The sequence below is a fragment of the Pteropus medius genome, unplaced genomic scaffold, assembly GCF_902729225.1.
Source record: "Pteropus medius unplaced genomic scaffold, Ma_sr-lr_union100, whole genome shotgun sequence".
Taxonomy (NCBI): domain Eukaryota; kingdom Metazoa; phylum Chordata; class Mammalia; order Chiroptera; family Pteropodidae; genus Pteropus; species Pteropus medius.
The window spans coordinates 6,355,158-6,381,739 of record NW_024342469.1 but is presented as its reverse complement, the minus strand read 5'-3'; the positions used below and the strand labels follow the sequence as shown (position 1 = coordinate 6,381,739).

Here is a 26,582-nt window from a genome sequence, read left to right as displayed (position 1 = left end):
CTGCGGACCCGCCCACCACGCCCGCCTTCGGCCTTCCACACCGCCCGCTGGAGGAGTGACGGCGGCGCTGGCCAATCAGCGGTCTCGTGGAGGCCGGGCCCGGCGGGCTTAGGAAAGAGCGAGGAAGGGAGGGGTGTGAGGGAGGCGAGGACGGAGGCGGGACTTCCTGTGACTGACGGCCCAGCGTAGCCAATGGGCAACTGGGAGGTGACCTCATCGTCGAGGGAAGTCAGGAACTGGCGGAGCCGCGGCCAGGAGGTGGGAGGAGGTCGGCGAAGAGCCGGGGGCGGAGCGCGGGGGGGGACCTTAAAGAGGCCTCAGCCCATTGGTCACCCTGACAGGGGCGGGGGACCCGGCTGGACCTCGCGAAGTTGCCCATGGGTCAATGCCACGAGCTCTTTTACCGCATTAATCCTCCCGACCCCATCGACATCCTGCTAGAGGGCTGAAGGGTACCGCCTGGAGCTCGTAAATCGATTACTTCACTTTCACACTTCCCAAAAAGAGACAATAAATTTCACACTGGCCCGAAGCCCTGAATTCCCGTTACAGCCCCCGCCCCACCGAGGCCGGTCGCCTGAGTCAGTGTCCCCAACGATAAAAGGGAGGATACAGACATCTGCCTACCCCTCCCTACCTGCCTGCAATGTTGAAATCATCAACGGCGAAAGTGCTTTGGGCTTCGAGAAGAAAAGGGGCTGAATGAAGCCAAAAGCTTGTGTATCAGGAGCCTCCAGGAAGAGCATCTGTAAAAGGGAGGGCTGCACTAGGTGACTCCCGACGACTCTTCCAATTCTAAAATGCTGATGTCCTGCTTTTTCCGGCACCCACTCCTGTAGCGAAGGTGTGTGCATGTGTGTGCGCGCGCGCGTGTCTCCTAAATTAGGCACAGAGGCCACACATGAACCTGGTTCCTAACGTCAACGAGGAGAAAGACTGCTGGCTAAAGGGGCGCGAACACAGGTAAAGCAAGGTCCGCGGTGGTAAGTGCCTTGGTGAAGCAGACCGTTTGCTCCCCCTCCCCCAGCAATGGGAGGGAACCCAGAAAAGGAGAAATAACTCCAACTTGGCAGGGAGGAAAAGAGGGTGAAGTGCTTTCCCGAAGCTTCCTGGGGATGGTGTCACCAGGCAGGGTTGGAGGAAGGAGTAACAGTAGCTAGAGGAAGAAGGAGCTAGGGCATTCTTCCACGTTTCGGGAGCAGCAGTGCCAAGGCACAAAGACTGAAAAGGGGCAAGTCATTTTACATTCGAGGGTAAATTCTTACTGTGATTCCCTGTTCACCCCCAAAGTCTCCAGGGACTGCCCATCTGTGCAACTCAACAAAGAAGAGCAGGGGAGGGTGCGCCTCCTCAACCCCTTCCAACAGCTGCTACAGCCAAGGTGGCCCTGGGTATTCCCAGTTATTCACCTATACGTCATTTTCAAGTTCAGGGCCACGCGGTAGTCACAGAATCTTAGAGCCGGGCAGGATCCTTGTGGCCCCTTAGTCACACTCCTTCACCCCAAGGCAAGAATTTTCTCACAAAAGTCCTGATTAATTTATTCAACAAATATGTGAGTAAGACACAGAGGGTAAGATGAGATAGTCACTGCCCTAGGGGCGAGTTCGCCAAACTGGGGGAAGTTGAGGCATATGCCAAGATGATTGTAACTCCAGGCCAAATCCTAAATGTCATGACTAACAAGAGTGCCCCGAGGTAGGCCTCAGATAAAGTACTGCTGGTTGGAATTATTGGGGTGGGACAGGGTTCTCTAAGACAAAACTGGGGTGGGGCTTTCCAGATAGGGTCTACCTAGACACAGCCTCTGTGAAAAAGCCAAGGTAAGAAGGAAGCACAAGTGTATTTTATAAGTCATGGGAAGAGTGATATGCCCATTTACAGCTTCCCAGGCATGACAAGCTCAAGCTCACCACCTCCCAGATAGGCCTGTTCTTTTTATGGACTACTTAAATTGTAAACATTTTATGTATACATACATGTATATGTTACATACATATATATACATAATTTATTAATGTACTTCTTATGGATGATCTGCCTTTCTCTAATCTCTGGTTTCCCATACAGCTTCACAGAACATGTCTAATCCCACTTCATCATGACAACATTCTAAATATTTGAAGATGATGATTATGCCCTTTCCCACACCCTCTACCCATCTCTCAGAACAATAGAGACAAAGTCCCTTTTTCTTGCCACCATTCCTCAGATGATGGTTTTTGTACGCCTCACCATCATAATAGGTTCACACAAACATCTTTCAGTTTGTCAGGATCCATTGGGGACATGTGTTATTTTTATCCTTCAAGCAAATGTTCCCTTTCCTCTGGCAAGGGTAGCCTAATCTTCTCTGGGGAACCACCCCTCCCCACTCTCTGCCCATATGGCTGCCATGGGGCTGACTCCACTACTCACCTTGCCAGTGGGGAGGACATGGCCCAGTCCCAACCAATCAAAGCACTGGTCACCCCTCCCCATCACCAACATCAGTAGTGATTGATTTAGGGAAAGGCATGTGACTCATGGCGGTTCAATCAGAATGAGTCCTGGGACCTTTGTTGGAACTACTGGGACAGAAAACTACTCTTTGCACTGGGGCTGCTGAACTGTCTGGCTACGCACCTGGAGTTGACAGGGAAGACCACAGGAAAGAACATGCTCGAAAATAAAGCCAATACCAAAACAAACTATCAAAGCTGAGATACAAATAAAGGCCCCAATGAGTAGTAACTTTGTTTGAGAACCTGAATCCAGCTATTTTCTGGCTATTTGATTTTGTAGGTATCTTAGGTCACGTCCTTAGGAACAGATGGGATTTATTAAGTGAGGAAAAACCTGTAAGGGGGGAAGCGGAGCAGGACAGAGAAAGTGAAAGATCCAGGCAAGGCTCAGCCCGACCTCACCTTGGCCAGATCCACAGTGGAGAGCTCTGGAGCACAGGCCACACACACCATGAGCAGTCCTGGTCCCCCCCCCACCACCACCCTCCGCCCCCCGTGAGGCAATGGGCAGCTCTGTGTACCTCAGTATCAGTCAGCCTTTGGCTACAGGCCATGAGGGGATTAAGGTCACCAAAGTTGCTCCCTTCAGCTGAGGGCAATTCTCTGGAATTTCAGGCATCTGAGAACCTTTAGCTGCCAACACTCACAGCAGCTGGGGAATGGGTGCATTGGCCCGTTAAAGAGATCTGGGAGGGGCACCATTTGGGTCAGCTGCTCAAGTGGGCCAATACATTCCCTTCTCAGTTGAGTTTCTGTTCTGTGCAGCCAAAATATGGCTACATAACATACTCAGGTGTGATCTGACCACCACAAAGCACAGTGAGACCTTGGGCTGACTCCCTACATCCCTTAGTGCAGTGGTCCCCAATCTTTTTTGGCATCAGGGACCAGTGGTCCTATGAGAATCTAGTGCCTGATCATCTGAGGTAGAGCTGAGGTGGTGATGCTGGCGCTGGGGAGCAGCTGCAAATACAGATGAAGATTTGCTCACTTGCCCTCCATTCACCTCCTGCTGTGCGGCCCAGTTCCTAACAGGCCACAGCCTGGTACTGGTGCGCGGCCTGGGGTTTGGGGACTCCTGCATTCGTACACTAGATGATTGCATTAGCAAATTTAGTAGCTTAAACTGACTTTATAACCAATCCTTTCCACTCTTTTCCTAGAGAGCTTTTTTTCCAGAAACTGATACTAAGCCAAATTTACTCTTTCATGAATTTCGATAATTCTTTAACACAAATGTAGGATTTTAAGTTTAACCCCGCTAATAATTAGCACCTAGTTGTCATTTTGCCCATTTTCATCTTTTGCTGCAACTTGCTGTAAACACATGCTGATTTGATTCTGTCACCCATCTAACGGGCCACCACTTCTAATTTTTTTGCTGTTACTGAAAGGGGCAAACGCAATGACAGAAATCTTCAGCAAACCTCTCCTTCCAACCTGCTGATCCACACTCCTGGAAAACTTACTCCGCCTGTTCTTTTCTTCTTTGCCTCTCTTCCTGGGGAATCTCTCCAAAGGTACTTTCTGGAACTTGACCAGCCCTGTCCTCAGCAGATCCTGCTCTTCCGTTTCTTCTGAAGTCTTCGTTAGGGTGGGTCATCTAGTCACTTCCTAGGTCACATCCTACTTCCTCCATTATTCCTCCAGCCTAAATGGATCTTTTCTTTTCTGACAATCCATAGCTCCTACTGCACCCAAGCACAGTTCTCAGCACCCTAAGTGCATTCATTATCTTATTTCATCCTTTGTGGAAATCCTGAGATGGGTGCTGTTATGATCCCCATTTTTCAGAGGAGGAAACTGAGACTTAGAGAGGTGAGTTAAGTAACTTAATATCACACAGCTACCAACTAGCAAAGCCAGGGTAGAGATACTCCAATTAGAATTCTGGATGTGATTCAATAAACATTTGTGAACTACACACAAGGAACTAGAGGAAATATACAAAAGTGTAAAATGGACAAAGCTTGCCCACAACCAAGAACAGGGTCCATAAATGACACTAATATGAACAAAGCAGCAAGGACAGTAGGAATGAGAGAAGGGAGAACTCGTGTCTGGTGGAAAGCCCAGTAAGGCCACGTGAAGGAGCTTATGTTTGATAGGCAGGAATGAGGTGGGGCACTCCAATTTAGGGAACACTGAATAATATGGAGGAAGAAAAACATGGGACATGTTTGAGCAAGGGAGTTGTCTGGTTCATTTGAGAGATAAGGCTTGAAAGTTTGTTTGAGGCCCTGTTGTAAAAAGTAAAGAATGCCCAGTCAAAGTAGGTGTTGGGGTTTCGAAAACAGGACCCAAACTGTGTCCTACAAGGATTTATCTGGTAGTCCATTGGCTAGAAGGAGACTGAAATTGGAGTGGGGAGATAAGTTGAGAGACCACAACTATTATACAGCATAAGAAATATGCTGAGGGTGGCGGCAGTAAACTTGGATTACATTTTTCCTTATAGTCGTAAACACTCTCTATCTTTCTTTGTCCCCTGAAGAACATAACATCCTTGAATGTCAATTATTTTTTATTGTGCTCATACCCTCAAACCACTAACAATTTCTTGATACATATTAATCACTTAGCAAATATTTTTGGAATTGAATTGAATGCATGATCAAGGTGACAAAAAATGCTGGAGCTGTATAAATGGTTTTATAGGAACATAGGCCACGCCTGCAACCATCTATAATATTACCTGATAACAAAACTAAGCTAGTTTTTTTCAATTTAACACCTACTATGTACATCATCCTCTCATTCAATTCTCTCAGTGGTAGGTACTGACATTATATTTCCATTCTACAGATGAGAAAAACTAAGGGTCAAGCAAGTAAGGTGACCAATTATCCCAGTTTGTAGGGACTCTCAGTGCTAAAACCAGGACAGCCTCAGGTAAATCAATAAGGCTGGTCACCCTACCAAGATACCTTGCCCACATCACACAGGCCAGGGTTTAAACACAAGACTGCCCAACTCAAACCCAGTGAGGTTCCATTTTGGCTTTCTGATCAACCAATTTGAATATCTTATTTGAATAGTTTCGGGATAGAATCGAAGCATACTTTTATATTGAAATTGGCTCACGTATTTGGAGCCTACTTGAGATTGGAGTGTATAGAGAGGCAGAGGCAGAGAATCACAAAATGGACGGGGTTTTTTTGTGTTTTTTTGTTTTTTGGGTTTTTTTTTTTTTTTTTGTCAGAGAAAAGGAATCCAGACTAGGGAACAAATGCCTTTCCAAGAGGATGTCCTTACCCAAGAGTTAGGCTTTGTAATCTGTTCTTTGGTGCCCCCTAGTGGTCTAGGGCTGTAACCCCTTCTACTCTAGACCACAGAAGAGGAAACACTGAGGGGTGGAACCCAGCTGAAAGTTCTCATTGCTTGGAGAGTAGATATTTTGTTTTAAAAATAAAAACAAGGAGGGATTCTTCTTTATTAAATGAAAGCTGGTCAGGCTGTTCTAATCTAGGGTGAGGACAATAAGACACAATTAATTGGACACCAAAAAAGAAAACCCAAAACCTCAATGCATTATTTCAAAATATCAAAATTAATGTCTCCAAACCTCACGATGAAAAAAAAATCAATATTTACACTACAGAAAAGACAGGATATGACCCTGCACTTGCCCTGTCATGCTTCTCCTGCCTCACCCTAATCCCGTGAGCACTGGCACAGGAGCCAGGAAACCCAGCCCTGTGGCAAAGCTCTCGGATGGAGGACTTCTGAACGTGGCTCCTCAAAACCTCACCATGGGAAAACAGAAGTGGGCCCAGACTTTTCCACCCAAGAACCTTCACGGAAGAAAGAGTATCCCCTGCTTGGAGTAGCTAAAAAGGCTGCACAAGCAAGAAATTTCTTTAAAGCTTTTGTTTAGGCACAGTTTGAGTTTGACTTCATGATATATCCATTTTTGTTTTTGTTCCATTACCTTTTATCGATATATATATGTATAGATATATACATATACTTCAGAAGTGAACAGAAAAGTGCATTTACCATAACTGTATTGCTCGAAGAATTTTCACAAATGGAACACACACCTAGACCAACGCCCAGGTCAAGAAAGTGAACACTACAAGGACCCCAAAAGTACCTCTCACGCCCCCTGCCACTCGCTACCACTCCAAGGTAACTCCATATTAATGTCTAGCAGCATAGGTAAGTTTTGCCTGTCTTTTGTCATTTATATAAATGGAATGATACAATTTTTATATTTTATCCAGTCAAGTGGAATGGTGTTATATTGTTGTTTATTTGTGTTTCCATAGTGAGTAAAGTAATGAAGTTAAGACCCTTTTCACATGTTTATTCTACATTTGTATGGCTTCTTTTGTGAAATGTTTAAGTCTTTTGCCCATTTTTCTGTTGAGTTGTCTTTTTCTTATTGATTTGTAGTTCTTTTTAAATTTTGGATTTGAGACTTTTATCAGATATATGTATTGAGAGTACCTTATTCTATTATGTGTTTTCTTTTTACTCCCTTACTGGTATCTTTTGGTGAATAGAGTTAGTTTTAACATAGTTCATTTAATAATTTTTTTTCAGTTATGATTCTTTGTTTCTTGTTTGTGAAAGTTCTGCCTATTCCAAAGTCATGAAAATGTTCATCTATATTTTATTCTAAAAAGGTATTTATTTATATTAACTTCAGATCTGCAATCCTTCTGGAAATGATTTTTAGTATGATGTGAGGTAGGGGTCAAAATACATTTTTTTCCATATGTGAGGTGATTATACAGATGTGATTTTAGTATATATAAAAGTAAATAATTAAATTAATTCCCTGTTAAATTATATGACATTCCCCAATTCTTCAAGTAAAACCGATACTCCAGAAATTACTGTTTTTGAGCACTAGTTAAGGCACATTATCTGTGTTACCTCATTGACTTCTCACTATAGGTGTAGAGGTAGGTATTCATGTTTAAATTTCAGAGAAGAAAAAAAGTGAGGCTCAGGAAATGTAAATATATTGAGGGCACACAGCTAGTAACCCCAGAATCCTTTAACCCTGGTTTAGGAATGAGGATGTTACTCAGCCCTGGTCAGTGAGACACAACAGACCTCCACAGTGTGTGTGTGTGGGCGGGGCAGGGGAGATGCGGGAGTAAAAGCTTTCTGATACTTAAGGAGACTGAGGGTGTTATCTGGATGCAATATCCAGAACTGCTGTAGCCACCTTGTGACCAGGAGGAGAACTAGACTTAAAACGAAGCTGACACGGAGAAAGACAGAAGGGAGAGATGGAGAGAACCGGGCACCTGCATGGCGTTCTTGAGCAGCTGCTCGTATCTCTCCTGAAGCCTGATCCACCGCTGGGTTTTTAGTTGTGTGACATGACACGTTTCCTCACTGTTGAAGCTCATTTGAATTTTTCGTTGTTATTTGAAGCCAGAAGCAGTCTGACTGAAACAGATTGGTTGACAGTGTCCATGTTGCCAGGAGTTGGCACATATAAGGTCAGCCGGATGTATTTTGTCGGCCCAGTAAAACTTCTGGGGAATAACCCACACCTACTCCTCAGAAATCCTTCTCAGTCCATGTGATTTCAGTGGGCTTCAGCCTTTCCGCAGTCCCCAAGGAGGCCACACAATCGATTTGGACCAAAGTACTCCATATCCCTGGGACAGAGATGTAACCAAAACAAGCCAATCAGGTGTTCCCTGGGACTTCCACCATAGTCCTTAGGAAAAGATGCTCTGTATTCCCTTCTAACTTCATAAGCTATAAAGACAATGCAGGCTTGGAACCTCTAGTGACCATCTTGCTGTCAGGTGGCAAGAGAAGACTGGGAATAAAGCCCAGTAACGACCATCAGGACCAAAAGATAGAGGAGAGAGAGAGGCAGGCAGGGTCCTTATGACATCAGTGCCACCTGTGGATGGCAGCCAGGCTTGCAGGAAGGTAGGGACTCCAGCTATTAGTTGGGGCTCCGTCCGTCCTCTGAGTTGGTGGAACAGGTTGGGCTGGTTTCTCTCCCTACCCACGTTCTACCTACTAGAACTGTGTTCTCAAGTAATTTTTTCCCTGCCTCTATGTGCTGCCCTCCTACTGACTCATTCTGAAGTGATTATTTTTTCTCGCCTGAACAGATAGGGATACTCAATGCCCCACTGCCTGCAAATCTTAGAAAACTAGAATGCAGAAAAAAACCGGCAGCCGTAAAATCACTGATTAGAGTCAACCTAAATGATTACATCACGCCAACGGTACCAGCTCCCTGCAGGTGAACAACATGTGCCTCGCAATAGTAATAAAACAGACACTCCACGAGAAAACGCATAGCAAGAGAGGCAGGGCAGCCTGGTGGAAAGACAGGCATGGTTTCAAAGCCTGGCTCTGCTCTGCTCTGCTAGTCAAGTGGCCTTAGGTAATTTACTGAGTGCCCTCGAGTTTCAGTCTTGTTATGGGTCAATTAGGGCTAAATAAACCTGTTGTAATTAAACCACTATGGGGCTCAGCTTCCTCTGACACATAGCGGGTGGGTGGAAGTTCTCTCTCGGGTCTCTCCTGAGTCTTCTCACTCCTAGCCCTGTTGGGGACCACCCTGTGCTTCAGTGTGGGTCAGTACCTGGACTCCAAGTTCCAGTCCCCTCCAAGTGTGTTCCTCCTCTGTTTCACCCTGGTGTGTCACATGCTTCATGGAAGGGTTGGGGCAGTTAAAGAGAATTACAATAAAGAACTTACAGCTGTGGCCTGAACCTGATGGTAATGAGCCTGTGACCTTGAGCAAGTGACTTTAACAGCACGTCTGCAACATAGGAGTGACAGTGTATTCCAGTGATTATAAGATGCACCGCTAAGAAAACACACCAACAACTGCATTATGACACAATGTCTTAACAGTTGTCCTGGACAGCCGTGAACCAGTCACAGCAACCCTCAACGCTTTGAAATTCATCTCTTCTGTGAGTTGCAATTTCTTCTGCCTTCTGTTGCGTTGCTTGGCCTATGATAGTCAATCTTTCTAGCCATATCTTAGGAACAAAATGTAACACAACTCCTGTTCCGGGTTTATCTTTCTATCTTAGGTTCTGCTGTTGCTTTATAAGAAAAGAACAGTCATTCCTCCGAAGGGAAAACTTTGTTTCACTATTATCAATTTCAATCTCTGTTGTTCCCTTATCCCTGCCTTTCTCTGTACATCATCGTTTATCCGAATGTTAAATCACAATATGATGTTTCTGAAGACATTTTAAATAGCACAAAATTTAGTACGTGCAGTACCAACCGTGTACCTAATTCAAAGACAACATGAACAGCTGTGCTCAATATCTCAAATTTGCAAACAATGGTGGCTCCATCAGCTCGCTGCCATTGATTGTAAGATACACTCCCAATATTAGAGGTTAAAAGTGGGGGTAGCATATCTTAGAATTACTTAAATATGGTAGTAGATAGTGGTATTGATTAGAATTCTTTCAAAGGCAAGTGACAGAAAACTCAACCCAGACCGATTTAAGCAAAAGGGATATATTGAGCCACAGAGGTCCAAAAGTCCTTGTATTATCCAGCTTGAGGTATGGCTGGATTCAGGACTCAAGGATAGAATAGGGATTAGTTTCTGGCCATTTCTCTCTCTTTCTTCTGCAGGGATGGCTTCAGTCTCAGGTTTCACCTGACAGTAAGCTGACGTCAGCAGCTCTAACCCCCAAATCCTCTCGGTTTCAAGTACAACAAAAAAGAATAAGTGTATTTGTCCCAGAATTTTTAACATGCATTTCAGGCCTCTTGTTGGCTCTGGGCAGGTCACCTGCCCAGCCCTGGACTAATCAGCAGATTACCGGGTCAGTTACTATGCACTCGTGTTGAGTTAACCTTTCTGGAAGCCCAGGGGCTACTGAGCCTCTAGAGGGAATGAGAACGGACCTGTGACAACAAAAACAACAGATGCGACTTACAGGTTGGCTGTGGGGAATTAGGGGAAATAAGCCCCGGGAGCATTAGCCCAGAGCCTGGCCCAGGGTGAGCCTCTCCAGGTGGATTTGATCCCACTCCTTGGCTCTGTGCGGCTGGAGGTCTCTGCTAAGAAGCCCCAGCTCCGTCTGAGTCAGCCTCGCACACCTGCCTCCCAGCCGACTGAGATGGCACTGACTCAGCGCCTACGTGAGCTGGATGCTCCCTGGAAAGTTAACAAGCCTTTGAGGCAAGACGTTCCTCCTGTGATGTAGGTTGGTGCTGTGAGTGGGTGGGAGTGAATGAAAAAGAGTGGGAACACTGTTGTTCCTAGAGTATTTGTGAAGTTAAGAATGCACAGACAGAAAGAGGTGAAGAGCAGGGATGGGAAAAGGCCTCCCACTGAGGCTGTGGGGCTTTCGGCAAACGGTCTCATGCTGCCAGTCCCCAGGGATGTGCTCATAGCTGCCACCGCTCCAGCTCTTCCAGGGAGGTCTGCTCTGTGGCCAGCCCGGCTGTGTTTCTTCCAGGCCCTCCTCCAGTTCTGCCCATCTCTTTCCTTTGAATCTAGTTGCAAGGAGCAGAACAGAGGGAATCTATCTGTCATTTGTTTTTTGAGGGGGTGGGGAACCAGGGAGGATAGAGTGGGGAGGTCTAACCAGGGAGGATAGATAGGAAGGGATCCCAGAGGAGAGGACAGGAAATGAAGGAGAGAGAGACAGGAAGACAGGGGACAGTGCAGAATGTCATGGAGTGCTTTTCACAACCACTTAGAAGCTGTACTGAATTCAACACAGAGCACCTGCTCTCTGCCAGGACCCCAACCAGGAGGTACGGACACAACAATACGCGGGGTGTCATCCCTGCCTGCAGAGTCTAGAGTAGGAGACAATAAGAAAATACTCAATTACAATGGAATATGATGGCAGGGACCTGGGTACTGGGAGTTATTGAAGGAAAATACCCCTGAGGGAGGAACAAAGCGGGTGGAAGAAGTCGCCAGCAGGAGGTCTCAGGTCAAGTCTAGCCTTAGCCTGGTCCAAAGGGTCATGGGCTCCAGAGCACAGCTGCACCAAGGGTGGTTCCCCTGAGGCAAAGGGACTGGCCATTTTTACTTCTGTTGCAGGCTTTGGCTGCCAGCTTATGGGGGGTGAGGGGAGGATGGCGACCTCCCTGGCCAGGAGGCTCCTGTCAGCCAAGGGCAATTCTCCATCAAGGGGCCAGCTAGGGTAGCTGAGAGTCTTCAGAGCCAACACAGCAGCTGGAGGCTGGGTGCACTGGCCTGGGGGAGCGACCTGGGAGGGCACCAACAGCATCTGCCGCACTAGATGCCCTGCTAGACGTTTGGTGGAAGATGAGGTAGGAGCAGAACGGAGGGCAGGGCGAGCGCCCTGGAGGAGGAGGTTCTGCGGCTGCGTCTCGAAGAACAGCTTAGGAGGCAGCTGAGCAAAGAAAGATCTGAGGGGTCAACATGTGCCAAAGTTGGAGCTTGCATGGTGCTTTCTGGAAATGCTGTTATTTACATGTGACACTGGGCATAGGGTGGGCATAGGGAGGTCCTGGGAGAAGAGGCCCGACAGGTGGGCAGAGGCCAGATCATGAAGGGTTCTGTGCGCCATAATAAGAAATTGGGGATTCTCATTCTTCCCCACCCGAGTCCTTTCTGCAAACATTTACCCACTGTCACAGAGCAAGCCAACCCAGCCCTGTTCAATTGGGAGTAATCGGGACCCAGATGCTGCAGGACCGAGGTGGGGAAGAGGCCACTGGCGGGCAAACAGCCAAATAGGGATGGCCAGAGAGGGGTGTCCCCAAGGGTCAAAAACACAGGGGTCGAGACCAACTAAAAGTCATTGTCTTAAGCCGGCATTCTAGAAGTAGGAAGAACGCATCATCTCCAGGGAGCCCCGCAGAGAGGAAGGGCCACAGAGGCTGGAGTCTGGAAAGCCTGACTGTGCCAGCCAGATGGCTCTGGGAAAGTCACCCAACTCTCTGAGCCTCCATTTCCACAGCTGTCACTAAGGATCATACCTGTCCCAGGGGATCAGCTAAGAGATAAGGCATGTGTAAAAAGTCTGTACAAATGTTAGTTACCGTAAGTTTGCCTCAAAAACAAAAATAAAAATAAAAATCATAATAAGGAGAGTCTCGAGGCAGGCTTGTTTTTACTCCAGCTGCCATTTGGCACGAAGCAGGTTGCGGACTTACTGGATCACACAGCAAGTCAGCAGCAGAGCCAAGGTGTAAACTCATCCAAGTTACTGACTCCAATATCATTAGCAGAATTAGCTGAAATTCAATTTTGCACTGCAGTTCAGGTGTCGGAGGTGTTCCCAGGAAGTCTCTTGGCAAAGAGTATTCAAGGTGGTTCCCATTGGGCAGCCCCAATATCCTCCAGACGGTTGGCAAGGTGTAACTGAATGAGGTTCCCAGGAGGCAGGGCAAAAAGGGAGACAAGGAGTAGCTATGTGCCCGGGGAACCAGAGAGGAGACTGTGCATTTCTCAGTGCTTCCTGTATCCAGAGCATACCCCCCCACACACACACACGCACCCACCTTTATTGGGATATAATTCACAAACTAAAAAGCACATCCTTTTAAAGCATACAATTCAATAGTTTTTAGTATATTCTCCGAGTGGTGCAACTATCACCATAATAAGTTTTAGAATATTTTCATCACCCCATAAAAGGACTCCTACTTCCCCTTTCCCCTACCCCCACCTTTCTCCCAGACCTAGGCCATCACTAATCTACTTCGTACCTCTGTAGATTTGCCTATTCTGGGCATTTCATATATATAGCACTGTAAGATAGGTGTTTTTTATGTCTGGTTTCTTTCACTTAGTATAATGATTTCAAGGTTCATCCAAGTATTAACATGTTATCAGCATTTCATTCCTTTTTATGGCGGAAAAATACTCCATTGTACAGAGATACACATTTTATTATCCATTCAGTTTATAGACATTTGTATTTTTCCTTTTTTTTTTTTGGCTATTATGATTAATGCTGCTATGAACATTTATGTACAGGTTTTTGTGTAGACCTGTTTTCATTTCTCTTGGGTATGGACCCAAGACTGGAATTGCTAGGTCATATGGTAAAACTCTGTTTAACATTTTGAAGACATGCTAGACTGTTTTGCAAAGTGGCTTTATGGGTGTGAAGTAGTATCTCATTGTTTTTGTGTGTGTGTGTGTGTGTGTGTGGTGAAATATACATAACATAATGTTTATCATTTTAACTATGCATAAGTATATAATGCAGTGGCATTAAATACAGTTCTCCTGTTGTGGTTTTGATTTGCATTTCCCCTGTGGCTAATGATGTTTAGCATCTTTTCATGTGCTTATTGACCCTTTGTGTTATCTTCTTTGGAGAAATGTCTATTTAGATTCTTTGCTCATTTTTAAATTGTCTCCTTATTATTGAGTTATAAGAATTCTTCATATGTTCTAGATACAAGTCCCTTGTCAGATAGATGATTTGCAAAGATTTTCTCCCATCGAATGGTTGTCTTTTCACTTTCTTTATGGTGTCATTTGAAACACAAAGTTTTAAATTTTGATAAAGTCTATTTATCTTTTTTTCTTTCTTTCATTTTTTTTGCTGTTGCTTTGCTTTTGGTGTCATATCTAGGATTTTCTCTAAATCCAGGTCATGAAGATTTATCCTATATTTTTTTCTAAGAATTTTATAGTTTTAGTTTCTTTCATTTAGTTGGTTTTGAGTTAGTTTTTGTATATGGTGTGAGGCAGGGTAACTCCTACTTCTTCTTTTGTGTGGCTATCCAGTTGTCCTAGCATCATTTGTTGAAAAGGCTATTTTCTTCTCACTGAATTGTCTTGGCATCCAACTCAAATATCATGCAGCTCCTTTTTAAGAAAAGTAGACCTGAAACAGTCCTGTCTATGTGAAGTTTGTGCAATGCTTATGATTTCTAGCAAGTGAAGCCAATTTATCTCCCCTATGGTCTGCGGTGATGTGGGTGTCCAATATGGATTCCAACTACTTGATAAAGGCAAAAAAATCAATTCCCTCTTGGATAGCACAAGGGCTGAGTGCTCATGGAGCAGGCAGGTGACCTACCTTGACCTGTGCTCCCAAAGATGCTACAGTGCAGCTTCTCATCTCCGTGCGACTTGATGTCTTGGAATCTTTCAGGCCCAGAGTGGTAGTGGTGTTTTTCATTTTTCCTTACGGAAAGATATTTAACTGAACGTGCAACAAAGCTGCAATTTATCAGAATACGATTTATACTAGGCTTTTGAAATCTTATAAAAGGTTTTTGAACCGCATTACTGTATGCGATACCCATTCCTTTTTAAAAACTGTATAACATATTTTTAAATTGCGGTAAAATAGACACAGCATAAAATTGGCTTTCACCATTTTTAAGTGTGCAGCTCAGTGGTATTATGCACATTCACGTTGCTGTGCTGCTTCACCACCGTCCACCTCCAGAAATTTTTCATCTTCCCAAACTGGAACTTTGTACTCACTAAACACTAAGTCCCCATCCTCCTCGCCCAGGCCCTGGGAACCACCATTCTACTTTCTGTCTCTATGAATTTGACTACTTCAGGTACCTCACGTAAGTGGAATCATCCCATACTTGTCTTTGGTGTCTGCCTTCTTTCACTTAGCATAATGTCTTCAAGGTTCAACCATGCTGCAGCACGTGTCAGAATTTCATGCTGGTGTTTTTACTTCAGCTGCCTTCCCACGCTTCCGTTGGGTGTTCGTGAACCCTTATGGTGACTGGAATCTTGGAGCCTAAAGGTGACCTCATTTGTCTTTCTCACAATCAGAAGGAGCCTGACGGTGGCCTCTGGGGGGCCTCCCAGCTGAGGGATGCCCACTGCTTGCTCACAGGCACTGTAGCCACTGCTGCCATGCTGGCCAGGAAGCACCGGGGCTGAGTAGAGCCTCCAGGTGGGGAGCACGGCCACTATTGCGTGTGCTTCTCTCTCCTCTCCCTACCTCTGAGCCAGGGGTTTTCACACATACTCCTCTGTTAGCCATTCATCCATCCAACGTTTATGGAGTGTCCATCGCGTGCCGGCATCGTGCTAGGAGTAAGATAGACATGGTCTCTGCCTCCATGGGACTTATCATCCAGTGAGGGAAAGACCTTAAATAATCAACTACACATCACAATGGCAATTGCGATGACTGCTATGAACAGAAAGTGCAGGGTGCAATGCAAATGTCTAAATGGGAGGCACCAGGCTCGAGCAGGGGACCCGGGGTGTACTCAGAACCCATCAGTTTCCATGCAGCTGTGCCTGCCTGGACTAGGAATCCTGGTCCCTGGGCTCAGGGCACCTGGGTCTAACTGGGTGGACCGGGCTCCCCCGGGTTTTGCGATCCCAGCACCACACTGGTCCTTCTTCCTCTGGGGAATTGCTGCCCCCTTTTCCAACTGCGTGTCTCTGGGGGGGTGCCTCTTCTGTGGTAGCAGATGTCAGGTAAACCATTCTTTTCTTTGAAGAGAAGATGATGACATGTTCAGAACCCTGGGCCCCAAAACCTGTATTGAGATGTCAGGCCTTTGTATCTTCATGGCGTTTATGCCACATCTAAGGCACCTGATCCTTTCTGCTCTCCAGGCCCTAGCGGCACGACGTTGTCTAATGCTTTTGTCGTGACAAAGTGTTCCGCATCCGAGAATCGGAGCGCTGCCAGAAGACATAATGAATGAAGTCCTGACGCAAGATGGCGAAGGTGCACCGATGTCCCTGACACACAGAAGCAGGGTTTCTGATCTTCTCTGCTTCGTGGAATCGAGGAAAAAGCATCTGCCAGATCAATAACTGCTCACCAGCTGGCAGGGACCGCATTTCCTTTCTTGAGCGATGATACCACATCTGAAACAGCAGCTGCAATGGGAGTCACCACGTAACCGAGTGTATGGAAATCCACTGCTATTCTCCAAGACCCGTCTGCCTTCTCCACCGGCCGAACTGGGAGTGAGGTGGGAATGTGATCAAATCCCTGGCCCTGCATCTTTAAAGGCCTTGATGATATTATTAATCTCTTCGGCTCCCCAGGGGTACACAGTTGCTTTTGGCTTATCACCTTGGTAAGGAGGGATTTCCATTTGACTCTTCTCGTCATCAGATCCCTTACTCTGCCAGTCCAAAAGCCGATCCAGCAACTCTGCGAGTGGCTGGGGCTATCTATCCTGGCAGGGAAAGAAATAGGTCTGGAGACCCACGGGGCCCATTGTGAAGTCATTCTGGTCAAACTCCGTTTATTACTTCACCCACCTTAACTCCCTCTCTGACCAGTAGAGCCCAGAAGTTCTGGGTCACCAGGAATTAATCTTAGCTTAGAGTCATGGCCTGGTTATCCGCACAAGGCCTGAGTGGTAATATTTTCATTGTGCCCCGTTACCCAGGTCGTCGGCCTCAGGTCCCTCTGGGGAAAGGCCAGAGGCAGATTTACAGTACAGCTGACCCTTGAACAACACGAGGTTGAACTGCACAGTTCCACTTACATGCAGATTTTTTTCAATAAACATGCAGTCATCCCTCTCCATTCCCGGGTTTTGCATCGGCGGACTCAACCAACAGCAAATCGAAAACAGTATTTTTGATCCACATTTGGGAATCCACGGGTGCCGAGGGCCGGCTGTACACATTTTATATAAGGGACTCGAACGTCCGTGGATTTTGTCATTCACGGGCGTGCTGGAACCAGCCCCTGTGGCTACTGAGGAATGACTGCACATACTTGTCATGTTGCCGCAGCCTCATCCAGCTTCCTCTTCTTCCTCCCCTTCCAAGGGTCCGGATCAGTGACTGAGTCAGGCTTGGGAGTCAGTGCAGGGACTTGTGCTGTCAACAATTGCAGCTAATGTCAGACCTCTGTGTAGCAGACCCACAGTTTTTTTCAGGTATACAAATCAAATAGAAACTTAGCAAATGGGTGGCTCAGATATTTTGGTTGTAGAGACTCATGATCAATTAGCCACATCAGTCTCAGCGGGTCAGACGTTCTGGTAACTCCACTGGCCCTGCCTATTATAATAACCATGCTCATTTTTCTCTGGAAATGGAGTGCTGCTACTTACTTTCCACAGACTCCAGGTCTGCACATCCCCACTGAGATGAGGAAGCCCACTTCAGCTGCTGCTTGTCCCACCAGCAGCTCTCAACAAGGGCTTTTTAGAGATGCGAGTACTTGCCCTCCCAAAGAATTTCTCAAAGCCTTGGTTTTCTGGGGGTGTCAACTTCTGGGTAACTAGGAAAATGTCATGTCTAATACATTCTGTTGGGAGGTTAACTTTATTTCGAAAGCAATCGGGAGCCATTAATGTGTTTCCACAGTGGAGTAGGGTGATGAGATTGCTATCTTAATACTCTCGCTGTTCGGTGGAGTATAATGGAAGAGGCAAGGCAGGGGTGAGGGGAACAAGTGGGAATCAGATGCAGTGACCCCAGTGAGCCTTTGAAACATGCAGATGACAGCCAAGTCCTGAAAAGTACAGGACAGGTGGATATCAGCACCGGGGAGTCAGGGAGATACATCAAACCCTTGGGGAGGCCTGGACAGGGCGTGGTGCATGCATAGGGGCACATGGCTGGGAGGAAAAAGGGTTCATTGCTGTGTGCAGGCTTGGTCTTTCTCATGGCTCTGCTGGGCAGGGCTGAACAACATGACAACAGCCAGATAGATGGCTTGAAGGAGAGTAGGTCAAAAGTTTTGTCCCCAGGAGGAGTTTGCGGGCAGTCTGACCTTATCTGGGGCTTTTGGTGATTTCAACTGTAAAGCTCTGAATTCCAGCACCTGGCTTTGAAGCAGGCTGTGGCCTGTGGAAACTATCTTGCTTGCATCACACTCAGTGGAAGGAGAACAAGTAAAAGTCAAAGCTGGGGACGGGATTCAAGATGGCGTAGAAGGTAGTGGCTGTGCATGCCTCTCCTAGTGACCACACTGAAATCGTAACAGAACTACAGAGCGACCAATTTGTGGAGTCGCCAGAGGTCTCTGACTGAATAAGAGCCCTACAACTAGGTCACCTCAAATAACAGGTCACCTCAAAATGGTAGGAGGGACAGAGATGCACAACGGCCAGGTCCCACAACCGCATGTGGCCATCGAGAATCGGGAGGGCTACCTTAGCTGCTGAGCCCCCTCCCCGACCTGAGGAGCAAGGGCTCCCCAGCCCAGGGTGCCAGTGCTGGGAAGAGAAGTCCCCACAACGTCAGCGGAGGTTGAGGCTGAGGGAGACAGAGGGCTACAGGAGGCAGAGACCCTCTTAGAGGGCCCACGCCCAGCCTTACTCACTGATGGCCTCCTCACGCTGAGCTCCAGTGCTGGGTCAGCTGCTCATGGGTCGCCGGGGACATATAGGTAGGCACTGAGCTGTCGGGCTTCAGGGCAAGGGCTGGAGAAGGGGCTGGCTCCCAGACAGAGGTGCAGCCAGAAGCCATTGTTCCTTTGCTGAGCCCTGCCCCTCTCCCAGCCTGCAGACGCAGGTGCCACCGACCTAGATAACACAAGTCCCTCCGCCCAGGGGATTCCCTGAGATTCTGTCTCTCCCAACTTGTGGGCCACCCAAGCCACTTCCAGTGATTTGTTCCATACAAACGGGCTGTCTTGGCTCCTGCTGCGAAGTTTCATAAAATTTTTCAAAGGCTAACAAAACCCAGAGAAGGAGCAGCTGGCCTCGGTGTGCCCTGTATCTCTTGCTGAGCAGCCCCAAGCCATGTACCAGTGGCAGCTGGCCTCGGTTTCTGACTTGGCCCCTCCAGGCACCTATAAGTCCAGCACGGGTGGCAGACATATGTGGATTGCTTGATGACTCTTACCAGGTGGCCCTGTAAGTGCACAGGCTGCGGCTGAACTTGGCCTGCAACTTGACCCCTCCCAGATCTGTGCAAAGGGGCCCCACAGGACATCTACTGCATAAAGCCATTCTACTAAGACTGGGAGACTTAGGAGCTCTATCTAATACATAGAAACAGACCCAGGGAGGCAGCTTAAATGGGGAGACAAAGAAACATGTCCCACATGAAAGAACAGAACAAAGCTTCAGAAAAAGAATTCACCAAAATGGAGACAAGCAATAGACCAGATGAAGAATTCAAAACACTAGTTATAATGATGCTCAAGGAACTTAGGGGAAGAGTAGATGAACTCAGAACTTTAACAAAGAGAGAAAAAACATAAAAATGGAGACGGAAAACATAATAGGGAGCCAGTTAGAAATGAAGAATACAGTATCTGAAATGAAGAGTACATTAGAGGGAATCAATAGAGTGGATGAAACGGAGGATCAAATCAATGACATAGAGGATGGAGTAGCAGAGGGCACCCAATCAGAACAGCAACAAGAAATAAAAACCTAAAAAAACGAGGATAGTTTAAGAAGCCTCTGGAACAAAGTTAAGCTTAACAACATTTGCATCATAGTGGTACCAGAAAGAGAAGAGAGAGAGCAAGAAATTGAAAATCTATTTGAAGAAATAATGATGGAAAACTTCTCGAACTTGGTAAAGGAAATAGACATACAACCCCAGGAAGTTCAGAGAGTCCCAAACAAGATGAACCCAAAGAGGCCCATACTAAGACATATCATAATTAAAATGCCAAGGGTTAAATTCAAAGAGAGAATCTTAAAAAAAGCAAGAGGAAAGCAATTAGTTACATACAAGGGCATGCCCATCAGACTGTCAGATGATCTCTCAACAGAAACTTTACAGGCTAGAAGGGCTTGGCACAAAGTGATGAAAACCCAGGACCTACAGCCAAGATTACTTTACCCAGCAAAGTTATCATTTAGAATCGAAAGACAGATAAAAGACCTTGACCAGACAAGAAAAAGCTAAAGGAGTTCATCACCATAAAGCCAATGTTACAGGAAATGTTGAAAGGACTTCTTTAAGAAGAAGAAAAAAAATCCATCAAAAGTCTAAATAAAGAATGGCAATAATTACATATCTATCAACGAGTACTTCAAATGAAAAGAATTAAATGCTCCTGTCTAAAGGTAAGGTGGCTAAATGGATAAGAAAACAAGACCCTACAAGAGACTCACTTCAGATTAAAAGACACATAGAGACTAAAAATAAAAGGATGGAAAAAGATATTTCATAATGGACCTAGAGGGTAGTGTGCTGAGTAAAGTCGGTCAGATAGAGGAAGACAAATGCCACATGACTGCACATATATGTGGCATCTAAAGGACAAAATAAACAAAAAAGCATAAAAAACTCACAGAGAACATTTTGAGGGTGACCAGATGGGAGGGAGATTAGGAGGAGTTGGTGACAAGGGGGGAAGGGATCTAGAAATTGGTAGTTACAAATTGGTAGTTACAAAATGGTCATGGAGATGTAAAGCATAGCATAAGGAATAAAGCTAACAATATTGTAATAACTATGCACAGTGTCATAGGGGCACTAGATTTACTGGGGTGATCACTTTGTAAGTTATACACATCTAATCGCTATGTTGTACACGTGAAACTAATATAGTACTGTATGCCAACTCTAACTAAAAAATAAAAAACGATTATTGATTTTTTAAAAAGCCAAGGACCTCTGCCAGAGGAGGCACATTTCCTCTGGCCACGCCTGACTCAACTCCAGCGGCCGCAGACAGTTGTGTGTGTGCTCGTCTGACCTCGTTCCGATAGCGTCTTGCCTCAAGTGTGCACCGCGCGTCTCTTTGCTTCCTGCCTGGACATCAGCGCTGTCGGGGCCCTTTTGGCTCCTGCACAAGATTCACCTTGTGCTGACAGCCTCTCGCCTCAAGTGTGAGCTGCCCATCTCCCTGCTTTCTGCCCCACTGAAGCTCGATGTTACCAGAGTCTGCTCTGCCCAGGCACCCACCTGTGCAAGGTAACACCCCAGGGGCAACCCTCAACTGGTGGGGTGCAGGGACAGCTGGGTAAGTGCTCCTGCCTCCTCTCCTTCAGGTGGACGATTCTGGGGAACAGTCTGTACACTGTTCAAAGATCCTGGTAAGCTCAAGCTCCTGTCGCCCACAGCGGCAGCACTGATAATGCACCCTTTTCTCCTTTCCTATTGCATGTCCCCACTCCCTCATGACCCTCCTGGGGTCGTCTCTCAGAAGGGCCATGTGCACCTAAGTCCTTGTCTCAGGCTCGGCTTTCGAGGGAACCCAAGCCAAAATTCTTTTTCTATTTGGTTCCTTTACTACCCAGAAGCAGACTGATCTTTTTAAAACATGGGATCGTGTCTCTCCTCAGCTGAAAACCCTCCACTGACTCCCATGTCCCCTAAAGGAAAAGCCAGAGTCCTTGGAATGGTTTAACAAGGCCTGGCAGAACCTGGCCTTCCTACTGTTCCCTCTCTGATGTCACCTCCTGCTCACCTCTCCTTGGCTGTCCTATAGCCACACCGAACTTCACAGACGCTCAGGGCGCTGCAGCCTGGGGGGCTCTGCGCCGGCCAGTCCCGCATCCCGGAATGCCCTTCCTCCACCTTCTTCTAAACACGCTTCTTCGCTTCCTCCAGGACTCTGTGCTCAAAACGCTCCTCAGAGAGGCCTTGCCGTGTGAAACAGCAACCTCTTTCCATAGCACTGGTCACCAGTATCATAATTTTTTTTTTTGATTTGTTTTCTGTCTCCTCCCAATTTTAGCTGCTATTCCAAGGAGGACAGGACCTAGGGACTTAACTGTAGAACCTAGAACAGAACCTAGGCAAGTATTAAGTGCTCAATAAATATTTGTTGGGCGAAGCAAATAAATAAGACTGAAGAAGGGTGTAAGGATCAGGCTGTGGTGACCTTGAACCCCCAGTTCCTCTGTCTGTCATGGGTATGGTGGCAGCTCTTGGCTGACCGCAGGATGCCTCTGCAGAGAACTCACTCAGAGCTTTGCCCTCTAAGGCTGCTCTTGGCTGAAGATCTTTTTGGGGGCCGATGCTCCGAAATGTGTCTCAAGGAGTCCCAGGCAAAACCTCAACGACCTCAGAGCAGTTAGAAAAATAACACCTCTGTGAGTCTAGTCTATGCTGATCCTGTGCAGACCCTCCAGTCCCTGAGACCCTGGCCATTGCCGGCATGGAATGATGTTAAGTCACCTCCGAGTGCTGGTCTCAGGCTCAGTAGCCAGCAACTCCTCAGGTTCAGAAGCAATGGCCTTCTCACCAGCAACAGAGTTGGAATCCATAGGGGCTCTATGAAGGGACCGAGGGGTGGCCTGGGGGACAGGCATGCTGCAGCCCAAGCCTTCCATTCCCAAGCTCTCTGAACAGTCGTACTGTCCCCTCCACATGGCTCAGGCACGCGGACCTGGGGTTAGGGGCCAGGCCAGGCTCTATCTTTCCTCCAGTGGGAGGCAGCCCATTGGCCTTGACAGACACCTGGATCCTTTCATGAAGCAAACAGCACTCGCTCTCTGTGAAGGCAGGAGACACAGCCTCAAGTGCCAGAGGGAGGGAAGCCCCCCTGCTGGGGTTGCCCGAGCTGCCCCGTCCCATCCTGGCTTCCCCAGGGCCCCCGACTCTGCAGGCTGTCAGAAGTGGGAGCTGCAGCACGGCACTGAAGAGGTTAATGAGCATCTGCCTCCGAATGTTAATGTGTCTAGGTGATGTCAGTGGGAGCCGGGAAGAAGGGAGTGGGGAGAGCAGTGGGGCTTGGAGGTGGCAGAGGCTGCAGGCTGCCGGGGGAGACCCCCTTCTGGGCTGCACGGCTCATGCTCCAGGACAAGGCGGGCGGGCGCTAGAGGCTGCCGCAGCCTGCGTGGGCAGCCGGGCCAGCGGGCGACCGGGCACCCGCAGGATGGACCTGGAAGACTCGCTGCTGCCCACTGGCCCCAATGCCAGCAACACCTCAAACGGCCCGGACAACCTCACCTCTGCCGGTGAGTAGGGTTTGAGGGGAGCCTGCCTCCTTGACGCTGGGGGTGGGAAATGGGAAGGTTTCACCTCTCAGCCAAACTGCTTGGGAAACTTTATTACAGTTCTTGGGGACGAGATCTGCAGTCTGCTTGCCCGGAGGGGAAGAGGAGAAGGGCGCGGGACAGGCAGGGGCAGGAGGGGCAGGGGCAAAGGCACAGTCAAAAGTGACAAGGGATGGTGGCCAGCGGCGGAGTCATGCTGAGATAAGTTCCAAATATGCTCTGCAGAAAAAATTCCGGGCTGGAAAAGCTGGCAAGAGAAGCTGGAGGATAGCGTGTGGGGAGGCGGCCGGAGGCTTCCTCGTCCCCGATCCCCTCGGCTCTTTACTCAGCGACGGTAATGGGGTCTGAGCCTTTCTGACTGGCCCCTGGGAAAGGCTGTGGGCAGGGGTAACTCACAGCGGTTAACTTTCCTGGTGAATGAATCTGCCTGACATTTCCAGAGCTGAGATGCCCTGGAATTCTAGCTTTGAGGGAGAAGGGAAGGAAGGAGAAAGAGGAAAGGTTTATGTGGAGAAAATTCCCAGGCGGCTGGGCTGCAACATGCAGCTCTGGTCTCCGCTCCCCCTGGGAGCCCAGGCTCAGAAGGTGCGGCCTAAGGAAATCCCCGACAGGAACCCAGGAGAGGGGCGGGCTGCAGGCCCGAGGGGCAGAAGTCTCCACAAGACAGTCGCCCACAGAGATGCCCAGGAGTCGGTGCACAGCTCCAACCAGCGATTTCTAAAATAAAATGATCAGGGCTGCAAATAGGAAAAGACAAAGTACATGCACATGGGAGCGTGCGTGCGCGCGCGCACACACACACACACATTTCCTGTCCTTCTGAGGTTTCCTGATGAAGCCCAGGGCCCACAGAATTCTCTGCAGACAGCTGTGGTTGTTGACTTTGTGTCTCCTGAGACAATGCAGGAGACAAATGACGGGGTCCTTCGACTAACGGGTGGTGCGGGAGGATCCGGTAGGATTGACCAGGGAGCCAGTGGAGGAGGGCAAGGGGACAGGATGGGTCAGCACCGGAGCAGGGACGGAGCGTGGCGGCAGAGGATTCCAGATGAGCGGTGGGCCCTGAGCTGGAATGGCAGGGAGGACGCAGGCCGAGCTCGCCAGCAGGATGTCAGGCCTGAGCAGAGTCCACATCTAGCGATTGACGCTTGCTCCTCCTGTCCCCAGGGCCCCCCGCTCGCACAGGAAGTGTCTCCTACATCAACATCATCATGCCTTCGGTGTTCGGCACCATCTGCCTCCTGGGCATCGTGGGAAACTCCACGGTCATCTTCGCAGTGGTGAAGAAATCCAAGCTGCACTGGTGCAGCAATGTCCCCGACATCTTCATCATCAACCTGTCGGTGGTGGACCTCCTCTTTCTCCTGGGCATGCCCTTTATGATCCACCAGCTCATGGGAAACGGTGTCTGGCACTTTGGAGAGACCATGTGCACCCTCATCACAGCCATGGACGCCAACAGTCAGTTCACCAGCACCTACATCCTGACGGCCATGGCCATCGACCGCTACTTGGCCACCGTCCACCCCATCTCCTCCACCAAGTTCCGGAAGCCTTCTGTGGCCACCCTGGTGATCGGCCTCCTGTGGGCCCTCTCCTTCATCAGCATCACTCCCGTGTGGCTCTACGCCAGGCTCATCCCCTTCCCGGGGGGCACAGTGGGCTGTGGCATCCGCCTGCCCAACCCAGACACTGACCTCTACTGGTTCACCCTATACCAGTTTTTCCTGGCCTTTGCCCTGCCCTTCGTGGTCATCACGGCCGCGTATGTGAGGATCCTACAGCGCATGACATCCTCCGTGGCTCCCGCCTCTCAACGCAGCATCCGGCTACGGACCAAGAGGGTGACCCGCACGGCCATCGCCATCTGCCTGGTCTTCTTTGTGTGCTGGGCGCCCTACTATGTGCTACAGTTGACCCAGTTGTCCATCAGCCGCCCGACGCTCACCTTTGTCTACCTGTACAACGCGGCCATCAGCTTGGGCTACGCCAACAGCTGCCTCAACCCCTTTGTGTACATCGTGCTCTGTGAGACATTCCGCAAACGCTTGGTCCTGTCGGTGAAGCCTGCGGCCCAGGGCCAGCTTCGCACCGTCAGCAACGCCCACACGGCTGATGAGGAGAGGACAGAAAGCAAGGGCACCTGACTCTTCCCCGGCCACTCTGGGCTCCTCCAAGTCAGGACATCACAGCAGACCACGGGGAGAGATGCTGAGAGAAACCCAAGACCACCCTAGGGGAATGCAGGGAGCTGGGTGGCGAGGGGCCGCTGCCACTCAGCGGTTTCCACGGGGCCCACAAATTGCGGGGGAGGCTCCCAGCCAGGCCCGGGGCTTCGAGCATCAGGAATGCCCTTGGGAGAGCAGGATGAGACCTTTGGGTTGAACAGAAACTGAGGAAGAAGGAAATTGTGGTTTACGTGTTTAGTTGAGCTCTGCATCAGCTGGCTCCCAAACGTCTTTTTCCCAAGAGGTTTGTTTAAAATCTGGTAGGCACAGCACGGACCCTGCGGGGGACAGGAGAGGGGATGCGGTCCCTGCACCCTTTCCACCTCTCACTGGTAGGATGGAAGGCAGCCTTTCTCTCGGGCTGGAGGATGACAGACGAAGCGTGCCGTCTCTCTGTGTTCTAGCTCCCTGTGTCTATTTCCCTTTATCTCTAGGGGATGCATGTTTATTACTTGAGGGGGGGTGCCTCTGAGCCTACAGAAGTAAAAGCCCAATTTGCAAGGAGATCCACTCATTTAGAATGACAAGGCTACCTGGGGTAGGTAGGGATGGGGATCTTGAAATTAAAAATGGGGAGGAAGAAGGGGGCTTTGCACCTGTGGGCCCACTGTCTTCATGGGGGACATCCGTCCATCACCAGATCCAGAGCGTGCGCCCACCAGTGTCCTGCACGTGCAGGGGTCATTCTGATGCCCGGTGCACTGGCACTGTCTTTTTGCTCTGGCTGTTCCTCTTCAAACAAAACAAACCAAGCAAAAAAAAAAAAAAAAAAAACCCGAATAAAGGAAAATCTCCACCCACATCTTTCTGGATGCTCTTGTATAATTGCTTGGGCTTGGGGACGGGGATGGGATCGGTGGCAGGAAAGGAAAGAGGGGTCACTTGGCTGTGGAATCTAGACCTTGGTTCAGACGGCATTTTAGGAAGCAACAAGCAGGGGATCTGCTAGTCTAAACCCACAAGGAGGATTCGGTGACACAAATGAAATTACTGTGAATTCATTAGATTGCAATTCTGCTGCTGGGCTTGTACTCAGGACTCAGCTTCCTGTCTTCTCCTTAAAAGC

General features: G+C 48.3%; 1 protein-coding gene across 3 annotated transcripts; it reads left to right on the top strand.

The window, feature by feature from the left end:
* Positions 1 to 46: 46 nt before the first annotated feature.
* Positions 47 to 26,290, top strand: MCHR1 (melanin concentrating hormone receptor 1). 3 transcript variants are annotated; one of them, XM_039863394.1, is made up of 7 exons: positions 47 to 963; positions 6,461 to 6,665; positions 14,805 to 15,340; positions 16,018 to 16,382; positions 20,949 to 21,380; positions 22,067 to 23,249; positions 24,456 to 26,290. In XM_039863394.1, exons 6-7 carry the CDS (start codon positions 22,940 to 22,942, stop codon positions 25,433 to 25,435), a joined length of 1,290 nt encoding a protein of 429 aa, XP_039719328.1. In that variant the 5' UTR covers positions 47 to 963; positions 6,461 to 6,665; positions 14,805 to 15,340; positions 16,018 to 16,382; positions 20,949 to 21,380; positions 22,067 to 22,939; the 3' UTR covers positions 25,436 to 26,290. The 3 variants fall into 3 exon arrangements, 2 of the variants coding, with proteins under 2 accessions (XP_039719328.1, XP_039719329.1); XM_039863395.1 differs by lacking the exons at positions 47 to 963; positions 6,461 to 6,665; positions 14,805 to 15,340; positions 16,018 to 16,382; positions 20,949 to 21,380 and adding an exon at positions 23,514 to 23,622 and having other exon boundaries at positions 23,080 to 23,249; XR_005652931.1 differs by lacking the exons at positions 6,461 to 6,665; positions 14,805 to 15,340; positions 16,018 to 16,382; ... (1 more) ...; positions 22,067 to 23,249; positions 24,456 to 26,290 and adding an exon at positions 2,071 to 2,932.
* Positions 26,291 to 26,582: the final 292 nt, after the last annotated feature.

Excerpts from the sequence above, each read along its gene's own strand:
- MCHR1 (XM_039863394.1), top strand. The coding sequence starts at position 22,940 with ATGAGCATCTGCCTCCGAATGTTAATGTGTCTAGGTGATGTCAGTGGG. Across the intron at positions 23,250-24,455 it reads GGACAACCTCACCTCTGCCG|GGCCCCCCGCTCGCACAGGA; the intron begins GTGAGTAGGGTT and ends TCCTGTCCCCAG.